Source organism: Tursiops truncatus, chromosome 1, assembly GCF_011762595.2.
Source record: "Tursiops truncatus isolate mTurTru1 chromosome 1, mTurTru1.mat.Y, whole genome shotgun sequence".
In the NCBI taxonomy this organism is placed as follows: Eukaryota; Metazoa; Chordata; class Mammalia; order Artiodactyla; family Delphinidae; genus Tursiops; species Tursiops truncatus.
In genome coordinates this window covers 131,814,349-131,828,590 of record NC_047034.1, presented here as the reverse complement: position 1 = coordinate 131,828,590, position 14,242 = coordinate 131,814,349, and the positions used below count along the sequence as shown (strand labels likewise).

Sequence of the window (14,242 nt, the reverse complement as noted above, 5' to 3'; positions counted from 1 at the left end):
GATAAAATGAGTTAATTTTACTATACTTACTTTTTTCTTTCTAAGAGCCCTCTCTCATAAGCAGTGTTCAGGAAGCATATTACGGTAAAAGGAAGATAACAAAGGAGTTGAATTTTCTTGCCACAAATTACTTTCCAAGTTAATTCCCTTTAACGATGATTCCAGATTTGCTTGAGTTTTCATAGCATTGTGCGTTTACAACTGTGCCTTTGATAGAAAGAAGAACAAGTATTTTCCCATGTTCACTCCTTTTGTGCCAGTGACATGGACTTTCTTAACAAGATCTGAGCCGCTAGAATGCAAAACAACACTAAATTGTGCTGGGCCCGTAGAACTGTGTGCTGTTGTTGGACGTTTTCCCCCCCAGTCTTAAAGTACAAGTTCCCAAAGTCTCAGTCAGTACATTAGAGTATGTAATCCAGAGAGAAATAAACCTCTCTCTTCTTTTTTTTAATAGTTATTTTACAAGTTGGAAATCCAGTACTAAATCCTGATACTCTTTTTGGGGGGATACCTATTAGCCAATATTCCATCTTCTTTAGTTGCCATGCAAATTTGAGGAAAGACCAGCTATGACTGTTAATCTTTAAAATGTAAACCCCACGAGGGCAAGGGTTTTTATGTATCTTGTCCACTGATGGATCTCAAGCATCTGGAGCAGAGCCTGACATATTAAAGGTGCTCCAGAAATATTTGGTGAATTCAACTGAATGCAGCCTCTCAGAGAAGATGTGCCATTAGCCATAGGCCGGCCGCACTAGTCATTCAGTTAATGCTCCCCGCTGATTCCCATTGAACAAGTTGTGAACTCAGTGCACTGTCGTCTCCCAGGCAGAGTAGCTTGAAATTTTGGATAGAGTTTTTTTTTTTTCCATCATCTTCTCTTTCCAGCAATGCAAGCCCGAGCAGATTGTCTCTGGTGGATGGCAGAAGTTCAATAACCACAACCTTATCCAACTACTAATGTGTACAGAAGAGCAGGTCATTAAGAGGGTTGGCTACTAAAGTAACCCCTTTCTTCCAATAGCCCACATTACTGTAATGATTCCTTAATAGCAAACAGTTTATTAAGAAATGACACAAAGACTAGGTTCTACTCATGACAGGAAAGAAGGGTGGGGGGAGGAGGATAAATGACTTAGGAATAACATCTTAAGAGACAATTCCCCAACGTTAACCTTTGTGTTTTTTTGATTTTTTTTAACATCTTTATTGGAGTATAATTGCTTTACAATGGTGCGTTAGTTTCTGCTGTATAACAAAGTGAATCAGTTATACATATACATATGTTCCCATATCCCTTCCCTCTTGCGTCTCCCTCCCTTCCACCCTCCCTATCCCACCCCTCTAGGTGGTCACAAACCACCAAGCTGATCTCCCTGTGCTATGCGGCTGCTTCCCACTACTATCTATTTTACGTTTGGTAGTGTATATATGTCCATGCCACTCTCTCACTTTGTCCTAGCTTACCCTTCCCCCTCCCCATATCCTCAAGCCCATTCTCTAGTAGATCTGTGTCTTTATTCCCATCTTACCCCTAGGTTCTTCATGACATTTTTTTTTCTTAAATTCCATATATATGTGTTAGCATATGGTATTTGTCTTTCTCTTTCTGACTTACTTCACTCTGTATGACAGACTGTAAGTCCATCCACCTCACTACGAATAACTCAATTTCATTTCTTTTTATGGCTGAGTAATATTCCATTGTATATATGTGCCACATCTTTATCCATTCATCCGATGATGGCACTTAGGTTGTTTCCATCTCCAGGCTATTGTAAATAGAGCTGCAATGAACATTTAGTACATGACTCTTTTTGAATTATGGTTTTCTCAGGCTATATGCCCAGTAGTGGGATTGCTGGGTCACATGGTAGTTCTATTTGTAGTTTTTTAAGGAACCTCCATACTGTTCTCCATAGTGGCTGTACCAATTCACATTCCCACCAGCAGTGCAAGAGTGTTCCCTTTTCTCCACACCCTCTCCAGCATTTATTGTTTCTAGATTTTTTGATGATGGCCATTCTGACTGGTGTGAGATGATATCTCATTGTAGTTTTCATTTGCATTTCTCTAATGATTAATGATGTTGAGCATTCTTTCCTGTGTTTGTTGGCAATCTGTATATCTTCTTTGGAGAAATGTCTATTTAGGTCTTCTGCCCATTTTTGGATTGGGTTGTTTGGTTTTTTGTTATTGAGCTGCATGAGCTGCTTGTAAATTTTGGAGATTAATCCTTTGTCAGTTGCTTCATTTGCAAATATTTTCTCCCATTATGAGGGTTGTCTTTTGGTCTTGTTTATGGTTTCCTTTGCTATGCAAAAGCTTTGAAGTTTTATTAGGTCCCATTTGTTTATTTTTATTTCCATTTCTCTAGGAGGTGGGTCAAAAACGATCTTGCTGTGATTTATGTCATAAAGTGTTCTGCCTATGTTTTCCTCTAAGAGTATGATAGTTTCTGGCCTTACATTTAGGTCTTTAATCCATTTTGACCTTATTTTTGTGTATGGTGTTAGGGAGTGTTCTAATCTCATACTTTTACATGTACCTGTCCAGTTTACCCAGCACCACTTATTGAAGAGGCTGTCCTTTCTCCACTGTACATTCCTGCCTCCTTTATCAAAGATAAGGTGACCATATGTGCGTGGGTTTATTTCTGGGCTTTCTATCTGTTCCATTGATCTTTCTGTTTTTGTGCCAGTACCATACTGTCTTGATTACTGTAGCTTTGTAGTATAGTCTGAAGTCAGGGAGCCTGATTCCTCAAGCTCCGTTTTTCGTTCTCAAGATTGCTTTGGCCATTCGGGGTCTTTTGTGTTTCCATACAAATTGTGAAATTTTTTGTTCTAGTTCTGTGAAAAATGCCAGTGGTAGTTTGATAGGGATTGCATTGAATCTGTAGATTGCTTTGGGTAGTAGAGTCATTTTCACGATGTTGATTCTTTCAGTCCAAGAACATGGTATATCTCTCCATCTATTTGTATCATCTTTAATTTCTTTCATCAGTGTCTTATAATTTTATGCATACAGGTCTTTTGTCTCCTTAGGTAGGTTTATTCCTAGATATTTTATTCTTTTTGTTGCAGTGGTAAATGGGAGTATTTTCTTGATTTCACTTTCAGATTTTTCATCATTAGTGTATAGGAATGCAAGAGATTTCTGTGCATTAATTTTATATCCTGCTACTTTACCAAATTCATTGATTAGCTCTGGTAGTTTTCTGGTAGCATCTTTAGGATTCTCTATGTATAGTATCATGTCATCTGCAAACAGTGACAGCTTTACTTCTTCTTTTCTGATTTGGATTCCTTTTATTTCCTTTTCTTCTCTGATTTCTGTGGCTAAAACTTCCAAAACTATGTTGAATAAGAGTGGTGAGAGTGGGCAACCTTGTCTTGTTCCTGATCTTAGTGGAAATGGTTTCAGTTTTTCACCATTGTGGACGATGTTCGCTGTGGGTTTGTCATATGTGGCCTTTATTATGTTGAGGAAAGTTCCCTCTATGCCTACTTTCTGCAGGGTTTTTATCATAAATGGTGTTGAATTTTGTTGAAAGCTTTCTCTGCATCTATTGAGATGATCATATGGTTTTTCTCCTTCAGTTTGTTAATATGGTGTATCACGTTGATTGACTTGCATATATTGAAGAATCCTTGCATTCCTGGAATAAACCCCACTTGATCATGGTGTATGATCCTTTTAATGTGCTGTTGGATTCTGTTTGCTAGTATTTTGTTGAGGATTTTTGCATCTATGTTCATCAGTGATATTGGCCTGTAGTTTTCTTTCTTTGTGACATTTTTGTGTGGTTTTGGTATCAGGGTGATGGCGGCGTCATAGAATGAGTTTTTGAGTGTTCCTCCATCTGCTATATTTTGGAAGAGTTTGAGAAGGATAGGTGTTAGCTCTTCTCTAAATGTTTGATAGATTTCGCCTGTGAAGCCATGTGGTCCTGGGCTTTTGTTTGTTGGAAGATTTTTAATCACAGTTTCAATTTCAGTGTTTGTGATTGGTCTGTTCATTTTTTCTACTTCTTCCTGATTCAGTCATGGCAGGTTGTGCATTTCTAAGAATTTGTCCATTTCTCCAGGTTGTCCATACATAAGGAAACACAAGCTTTAAATGATACATTAAACAAGATGGACTTAATTGATATTTATAGGACATTCCATCCAAAAACAACAGAATACACATTTTTCTCAAGTGCTCATGGAACATTTTCCAGGATAGATCATATCTTGGGTCGCAAGTCAAGCCTTGGTAAATTTAAGAAAATTGAAATTGTATCAAGTATCTTTTCTGACCACAGCGCTATGAGACTAGATATCAATTACAGGAAAAGAAAGATCTGTAAAAAGTACAAACACATGGAGGCTAAACAATACACTACTTAATAACGAAGTGATCACTGAAGAAATCAAAGAGGAAATCAAAAAATACCTAGAAACAAATGACAATGGAGACACGATGAGCCAAAACCTATGGGATGCAGCAAAAGTAGTTCTAAGAGGGAAGTTTATAGCAATACAATCCTACCTTAAGAAACAGGAAACATTTCGAATAAACAACCTAACCTTGCACCTAAAGCAATTAGAGAAAGAAGAACAAGAAAACCCCAAAGTTAGCAGAAGGAAAGAAATCATAAAGATCAGATCAGAAATAAATGAAAAAGAAATGAAGGAAACGATAGCAAAGATCAATAAAACTAAAAGCTGGTTCTTTGAGAAGATAGACAAAATTGATAAACCATTAGCCAGACGCCTCAAGAAAAAAAGGGAGAGGACTCAAATCAATAGAAGTAGAAATGAAAAAGGAGAAGTAACAACTGACACTGCAGAAATACATAAGATCATGAGAGATTACTACAAGCAACTCTATGCCCAACCTTAACCTTTGGAGGAAAACTCCTCGGTGCAACAAAGTCCACAAATACTTCAGGCTGGAGTAATCTCAGTGCCGCTTAAGAGATTTGGAGAGCCAGTTCTCACTATTTATGTGTATTTACAGATTTCTAAGTGTCATTTTGCACTGCTTAAAGATTGGGAGAGGGGGTACAAATGGAGAGGGAGGGCAGTTATTTACTCTTCTTAATTCAAAGTATATTTACTGATCATCAGCTGTTTGGAAACATAAAAGAGACTGTGGGATCTGTAGGATTAAAGGCCATCTGGTATAAGGCCTCTGACTTCATGACCTAGGAAAGTTACTAAACCTCCTTGTGCCTCAGTCCTTCCTAGTGGTGTTGTAGGGATTAAATAGGATGAGGTGCTGAAAACTCTTAGCCCAGTGTCTGCCCCAAAGTGATGCTTAGTAAATGTTAGTCCTTGTTGTTGTGATGGTGATAGCTGTAGCAGTGATGGGTGGTGCTGGTGGTAGTGGTGGTGAATTTTCACTTTTATCATAATGAATATTAGAATTATGAGGTCCAAAGTGTTTAAGTGACTTAACCAAGTTCTGCAGGTGGTTATTGGCAGAGCTGGACTCTAAACAATCTCTCCCAGGCCCTGACCAGCACTTTTTCTATGCCCTGGGATGTCTATCTTTACAGAGCTCAAATTGCACTCAATCTAGTTGGGTAGAAAATCTTATGTATGAGTTAATTAAAGAATGATGAAGCCTATGGTCAAGTACACATGGAGCAAAATCAGGCTTCACAATATACAGAGCAGACAGGAAATGTTGTCGTTGGTCCAGTCCTTCCTTGACATCCCCACGTTTGACTGGCAGTGGCTATAAATCTCTGCACCACACCAGCAGGAAGTTAGTCATTAGCTTCAGAAGCCCAGCATGACATCCTGGACAGACACCTGACAAATCATTTAACCCTCTCTCGACAACTTATTTCCCTAATTTGCAAAAAGGATGTAATACCATCATTAGCTAAGAAGCACATTTTGTTATATACATCTTTTTGATATTTTATATTTATTAGAATAGTATAATCGTTTGCTCGTTTATGCCCTTCCATAGTGTATAATTAGAAACATGTCTTTTATACCTGTTTACTATCCAGAAAGAGGTGACAGATACCAATTGTGAAAATTCTATTTTCTTCCTTGACAGTGTAGTTTAGGTCTCCATTCCCTTTCACCAGGACTCCGGAATCAACCTACCAACTGACCTCCCCACCTCCGGAGTCTTGGTCCCCTTATGCTCATTCTGTATGCTGTCGTTATATTAACATTACTCAGATTCAACAATTATTTTATCACCCCGCTACTCAGAAAATGTCATGGTTTCCACAGATCACTCACTTACCTCCTACCTCCAAACTTAACGTACGTAGTCTTTTGCTTAGAAACCCTCTCCTATCTCCTTCTGGGCCTCTTTACATCCCAACCATCCTTGAAGGCTCAGCTTAAGCACCCACCCTTCCTGGAGTATAACCCTTTTTCTGATCCCACCAGCCAGTGGGATCTATTACTCCTTTGAACTTTCCTAACACATTCTTTTCATTTTCCCTATGAGATTTAACACATTCAGCCTTGCATTAGATATTCAGGTATTATTTTATTATTCTGCTAGGTTGTAAACCCTGTGGGGACAGAGATACTACATACCCTTTTAGCATCTCAAGTTTAAGGCCAATACTGTACATGAAAGTCAGGGTGCTGCAGCAGGAAAAGCACAGGTTTCGAGGTCAGACATCCTTGAATTTTAATCCTGGCTCTCTCTCTTTCTTCCCTTTCTCTGATCCAGGACAAGTGATTTAACCTCACTCCAGGGCTTAGTTCTCCCCAGCTAGAAAATGTACCTTTCCTGAAAAGATTGTTCTGAGGCTTAAGTTAGATAATAAAGTGCTTCTCAAAACATGGCCCCCTAGGTACTCAGAAAAGCCTGCTGAAAGTACACCTTTTGAGTTCTTAGTTACTTGTCAAGGCTATTCCTGTTCTTCAGATTAGAGGCACTGAGAATACCCAACCCATTGCAAGGATACTTTGACCTCTACACTCAGATATAAGGCTTTCTCTTTGGCTGTCACAGTATCACTGAATCAGAATCCACGCCAATAAGCTGACATTCATGCCAAACATACATACAGACAGCACCGGGTGATGTTTCCTTACAAGACTCTTTTCAAGAAGGCAGAATTTGGATGCTCTTTTTTAGATTATAGCTACAGTGTACTAAATGGATCACAGGAAGTAAATATACAGGCAAGTTAAGGAACATTTCTGTGGGCTTAATTATTTTTTTATTCTCTCTGAGAAGTAGACACACCACATGCACGCATGTATTTTTCTTCCTTCACCTGTTCTGGCTCCCTTGACATTGTAAAAATATAAGCAAGGTAAAAGATATTTTCCAGGGTAGAACATGATAAAGTGTTAAATGGAAGAGCAGCTGGATGTTCATCAATAGGTGGAAGACCTCAGACTTCTCTCAGTGGAGTCAAGTCCATCTCACTCACATCTTGCTCTGTTTTTCCTTCCAAGAGGGAGGGAGTGGGGTCATGCAGTTTCCACGGCGCTCCATCCGGCGGAAGCCTCAACCCCATCTTGAAACTTGTGAAGAAAATCTAAATCCAGACCCATGATACTGATTAGCTTTATCCTCTTTTTTAGTTAACGAGAGATGCCAATCTCTAAGCTCCATGATGGCACAAACATTAAGCACCTATTATATGCCATGTTGCTAAAAGGGGTAATGGGTGGTCCATGCTGATATTAGAGCAATCCCCTCCACACCCCATGGCCTATTTCAGACATAAAATATTATGAAATCAAAGGGGAGATTATGTAAATAAATTTAATATAAAAAGCAAATTTGGGAACGACTAGCAAAATTATTAATTAGAACTCCCTTTACACTTATTGTCAAGCCTAACCATTTGTTTTTGAAGTAAAGGCCTTCCTCCATAGAGCCTGTCATTGAGAAATGTGTCTGAATTTCAGAAAGTATATGTGAATTTCAGAGCCTTCTATTTCTTAGCAGTGACTATTTCTATATAACAATAGTTGCGATTAAGGTTTAGCCATTGCTATTAATCAAACAACTAAATGTTTATTTTAGAAATTGCTGTGTCCTCTCATGCCTTTTCTTGATTCCATAGTTTTATTATGGCTTCACAATTCACCCAGTTTCCCAAGCAGCCGTCCTGGGAATTATCCCATACTCCTCCTTTTCCATTATTACCACACTCAAGAAGTCAGTACATATTCTCAATTCTAACTCCTAAACAGCGGTCACCAGGCTCCTTTCTATCCCTTGAATTTAGACCACACCCCCATCTTCTTTTATTTAAATGAACTCCACTGGCCTCCATGGTTTTACTGATTATATTCTTTAACTGCCACGCCTACCCACTCCAAGCTTACCCTCCTGACAGGTGGTGTGTCTAGCTTATAAGTGCAAATTTGATGACAGCATTCCTATACTTTGTTGGTTCTCCTTTGACTAACAATCGATTCCATTTGACCAATGCTTACTGACTGCCTCCTGGTGTCAGGGATTGTATTAGATACTAGCAATATAAACCCAAAAGTCCCCAATGATAGTGGAGTGTGATAAGTCCTTTAATAGCTTATAAAGTTGGGAATCGACTGAACTCAAATTCATGTTCCTTAAAGAAACCTACCTACCCTTCATGACCTGACCTTAAATCTCCCCTCTTTTCCCCATGTATTATATACTACATCATATCAAGTTATCAGAAATCCAATCACATTTTATGTACTCTTACCTTTTTTTTTTTTTTTTTTTCGGTACGCGGGCCTCTCACTGTTGTGGCCTCTCCCGTTGCGGAGCACAGGCTCCGGAGGCGCAGGCTCAGCGGCCATGGCTCACGGGCCAAGCCGCTCCGCGGCATGTGGGATCTTCCCAGACTGGGGCACGAAGCCGTGTCCCCTGAACCCGTGTCTCAACCACTGCGCCACCAGGGAAGCCCTGTTCTCTTACCTTTATAAATGCTGTTCCCTCTGCCTAGAATGCCTCCATTCCTCTCAGTTGGGTAAATCCTACTTGTCCTTTTAACATTCTTCCATAACATTTAACAGGCATCACATTTACTGAGGCCCTTTTACTCCCTTGAACCTCTTATCCCTCAGCTGGGTTACATACCTACTTTGTGCAGGCATATCAATTGAGGAATAACTCTAGCAAAGGACTTATCAGACTGTATTGAAATTAATCTGTCAGCCTCACTCTCTAGGGCTGTTTCAGGGTAGGGACCATGTCATTCATTTAAGTGCCTTCCTTACGCAGCACAATTCTTAGCAATAGCAGACTCCCAGTAATCATTTGCTGAAAGAATGAAAGTCCCTGGTTCATGATTTTCCTAATTATCCTTTCTTCTTATGGATATGAGCCTCTATTTAATTTATTTATATATCCACTTCTATGGGCTTAAAACTCTCAAACTAATGCCTCAATACAGAAATATATGCATCTATTGCTCCCACCTTGTGTAATCTTTCAAAAGAACAGATTATTTGCACTTACATAGTTACATCACTGATTTTACACAGAATTGTTTTCCAAGATTGATAGATGTTATTTATTCATTTGAAAATATTTATTAAGCTACTCCTGTAAACAGGATATCCAAGACATAAAAAAGTACAGAGAATCACATCTCCCACAAGGGTCAGCTCTGAAAATCATGTGTTGTCAAAGTTATTTTTAACAGTCCCTTAAATCAGAGGTCGGCAAATTCTTCTATATAAATATTTTCTGCTGTGTGAACCATATGGTCTCTGTCACAGCTACTTGTCTCTGCTGTTGTAGTGTGGAAGCAGAGACAGTATGTAAATGAAGGGGTGTGGCTATTCCAGTACAACTTTATCTACAAAAATTATGGCTCAGGGACCATAGTTTGAGGACCCTGCCTTACATTAGAAGGTGGGACAAATAGTAAAGTAAAGATGTATGCAGGGTGCTGAGGTGATTTGGAGTAAGGAGAAATCACACGTTCCTCAGGGCAAGAAATTGGGAATGAGTAGCCTAGAAAGATGAATTTGCAGTTCAGAACTAATTCCAAAATACAGGTGAGTGGAAGCTCTCAGGATCAGACAAAGTTAGAAAAGCCCAGGGAGTATTTTGTCTGGTCATTTAAGAAAAGTTTCAGACCAAAACGTGGAGGTATTTTTGTTAAAAGCATCTAGGAATGTTGCAACCTTGGTGACAATTTACCATTACAAAAAGAGAAAAGATGAAAAGGTATGTTATAAAAAAAGTAAAAATAAATATGCCCTTCCGATGTAGATGATTTTTATTGTCAATATTCTTTTAAGGTCCGAGTTCATTACTGATTATTTTTGATGACCTTACCGTATAAATTCAAAAATAAAATGTGTTAAATGCGACACTGAAATATGCTCTCATTGGTCTTTTATTTACAGAACTTACCTGATATTTCTTTCCTTTTTTTTTTTTTTAATTCTAGCACCAATAGCTGCAGGAACTGGCCCAAATTTTTCTCTCTCAGATTTAGAAAGTTCTTCATACTACAGCATGAGTCCGGGAGCAATGAGGAGGTCGTTACCCAGCACATCCTCTACCAGGTAATTTGATTGATGGCTCATAAAGTGGTCATAATTCATAGTTACATACCTTGATTTTAATTCTGGGCCTGCTACACACTTAGCAGTGTGTCTAGTAGAAGATACTAGAAATGCGTTCAGCCCCAGTGGATTTTCAGTCTCACTGGGGAGAGAAAGCAAATGCATGTGGAGCATGCATATATGTGTATACATACACAGACGACACACACACACACACACACACACACAAGTCAGTGAAAAATTGTGTGGCATAGGCTGAAAATAGTTAAAGACAGCTTTATCCAAAAAGAGTGACTTGTGCTCAGCTATAAACTGTAAGCACTGGTCGGGGTTGGTGAGATGGAAAGTAAAGGAATGGTGTTCTGGGTGGGGTGGAGACACGAGCAAAGGCATGGAGGAAGGATGGATGATGAACATAGCAGGTTCTCAGGAAATTAAGGACAAGCCTTGACTAGGGAAAAGGGGGTGTGTTTGGGCTTGTTTGGCAGAAAGCTGACACTGGTGACATCAGTCCCAGTCTCCATGCCCACAACAGACATTACAGCTCAGTCCCAGCTCTTTTCCTACTGAGCCCCGACAGGTCTCAAAATCCAGTCTACTGGAGTTGCTCTGTGAGATGCAACCTACTTGGTATCCTGGTGTGAGGATGTAAAAGCAAATGCAGTCCCCCAGCAGTGTGAGGCCAGATCATAAACACTGTTACACTGGGAGACCTTTAAAAGAGCAAAGCTAAAAGAACATAATCAGATAACAATTCTGGGGTTCTTGATTCCCTTGAGGTCACAAAGCCAAAATCAAAATGAAGCATTTTGCAAGATCCTGTTGTCTCTAGATAACCTGTACCAGAGGGAAAGGGATTAGGCATTTAAACCCACAGTATTCTTTTACAAATTGGCTTTAGCACTGGACTGTGACAACAAAGAAAAGAATGGTGCAGAACAATCTTTAATGTTTGTGTACTTTGCAGGAAAACGTTTGACAAAGGTATAGTCCTCCTAAAGCAAGTACCAGAGTTTTAGGATCTAAAACAATGGCCAGATGATAGAAATTTTCCATGGTAGAGATTCATTCTTACCTTGACTTTTAACCATATTTTAAACATATATTTAATCATTACTTAAAAAAAAAATCAGCTTAGTCATTACCAATACCTTGAAGACAATTAAAGAAACAGTTATTCCTTAAATATAACCACCAGATTCTACCATCATCTTTCTTGCTGTTTAAATGTCCCCCTCAGTTCACTGGGGTATCAGCCCCTCAGGAAAAAAAAAGTCTCCAATCCGAAAAAAACACTTATAATAAAAGAATGAGATTGTGAACACATGATTGTGAACACATTTGGATGTTAATACATTTTGAGGATTTTGAATGTTTGCTGATGGAAGAGACATTGGGTGTAACTGCACTCAGTGAACATGAAAGAGCTTTGCAAATACTTGTGGTCAGTGATTAATTTAAAAGTTGATGGGCTATTTGTTTTTCATATGTGTGCTGCGTATGTACCATGGACATCCCAAATACCCTTCAACTTCTCCAGCTGTTTTGTTGCCTTTTGCTGTGATTCTCTGTGTGGAAACCTGGTTATTAATGTTGTTTAAAAGGCTAGTGTTGTTCCTATAATCTGCAAATAACTAACCCTGATAAGGCGCTAATTATAAACAGCATCAGTAGTTAATAACTTGGTAATATGTTTGTTTCGCTCACATTAGGCTCTCCTAAGATGCTTCTTTTATAATTATTCTTTAACTATATAGACTCAGCAGAATTATCTGTGTACAGGTGAGAAAATGTGCCCAGAAGAATGCCCCAGATTTACATATAGAAAAGTTCATCAACCAATCAATATTTGTTCATGCTGTGCCACTATTAATTGGTCACCTGCTCTGTGGCAGGCACTGTATTAGGTGCTTTACATCCCTGATATGAGTTAATCTTCACAGTAATTTTACAATATAGACAGTGTTGCCATTTAACAGTGGGTCAGCCTGGAGCTCAGAGAAGTTAAGTAACTTGCCCAAGGTGACAGACCAAGTAAATGGCAGAGTCTGCATTCAAACTCAGGTCTGTTGGAAGTTTAAAACCATGCTCTTTTCACACTGAATCCTCTTAGGAATGAGGCTCTCTCTTTTAGTAAGGAACAGTAGAATGGGAAGCCCCCAGAAAGGAATATCCAGCATCTCTGCTTTTCCTGGACACTTAGCATTTACTATTTTGAATTATTATTATCATCTTTGAGGTATGTACAGGTCCTGCTTCCCCATCTGGACTGTAAATCCCTCAGAGAACAGTGTCTAAGTCTTCTAAATCAGCAACAAACATTTATTAGGTCCCAAGGATATTGTCCTAGGCACTGTGGATATAAAGTCAAGTACAGGAGCTTTGCAGTCTCGAGGTAGAGACCAACAAATGAATGGAGATTGGCAGTTCAGGGCACTAGGAACGCTCAGGAAAGATGTGTTTTGCTGTTTTGTGGGGACAGGGTAAAGCTTCTAGGCTCTGTATGTAGTAGGAACTAAGCAAATATTTGAAATGAAGGTAGTAGTCTTACCTTCATTTCTAGGTAGAATTGATAGGAACAAAACAAATTCCACACACAAGAGAGACTGCTTGGAAGAGTATTTATCCTCCCTCTTACATAGAGATCTTACTGGTCCTTTCCAGGGTCCCTCAGATGTTTCTGAGAGAGTAGAATCAGTGTGTTAGAAAGTCAAGAGCAAGAAACCAAAATTAATGACTGATTCATTTCTAAATTTAAAAAAATAAAGAAGACTGATAAGCATTAACTGTAGGTTCTGTAACCCTTCATAGTAAACATCTGCAAAATCATAGAAGGGTACTGTAAAAATTGGGATAGTGTATACTTTTTTTAATCCCAAAGAACTTCATCAAGATAAATCAACTGCCAAGTTTGTGAAGTCAGTAACCTTTGTCTTGGAAGCCCTCCACTCGTCCCTCCTGGCACTTCTAATTTCCTTCCCTCCTGCACCCTGTTCTCTCCTCCAACCTGTGTCTCCACTTCCAAACATTTATCCTGTATCAACCCTTGACAGTCCTTGCTTTCAAACTAAGGGGTCAGCTAATATCTACAGATTCGTTCACCTTTAGGATTTATTAACTGCATGAGTATTTGCGTCTTAGTAGAGGACACCAAGGAAACCAAAAGCTTTAGAAACTCAGAAAAGTCTTAATAGTGGGAGAATGACGGGCAGTGAAGTTGGCCTTTTGGGTGGGATCTCACTGAGTCATGACACTTGGGCGAATCCTTGTCACAAGTACTCATATGACTGTTTCTAAATCTGTAGCCAAAAAATAAATAAATAAATAAATAAATAAATAAATAAATAAATAAATCTGTAGCCCAGTTCAGCAGTTTTTGAGCATCTGTTATTAGTCAGAGATACTGTGATAGGCACTAGAGATTAAAAAAAGCAAAACAAAAAACCTGACAGTCTCCTTCCCCACAGATCTCACAGTTTTATCAGACTATGCATGTCTTACCTTTCATTTGCCAAGGAACATAAGGAAAATATTTATTTTGTTTCCAATTTGTATTCTTCCAACTTCCAAAATTATTTCAAGCGGTTTTCAATTTAAAAACACCGCAGATAGTATTAAATATAGAAGGGACAGAAACCATATGGAAAGATAGGAGAGATTATTATATCAGGAACGTGAACCCAGAATTATGCCTTACGTTTAGCCCCAAAATTCCTGGTTGCCAAGGCAAGAAGGGG

The 14,242-nt window shown here is 38.9% G+C and overlaps 1 protein-coding gene across 7 annotated transcripts in view; it reads left to right on the top strand.

Moving 5' to 3' along the window:
• NFIA (nuclear factor I A) overlaps nucleotides 1-14,242 on the top strand; it is a 401,445-nt gene that overhangs the window by 256,194 nt on the left and 131,009 nt on the right. For all 7 annotated transcript variants that reach the window (XM_073789111.1, XM_073789101.1, XM_073789092.1 and 4 more), the window contains one exon: nucleotides 10,388-10,505. In XM_073789111.1, the coding sequence (XP_073645212.1) occupies nucleotides 10,388-10,505 (118 nt within the window). The remainder of the gene's footprint in view (nucleotides 1-10,387; nucleotides 10,506-14,242) is intronic.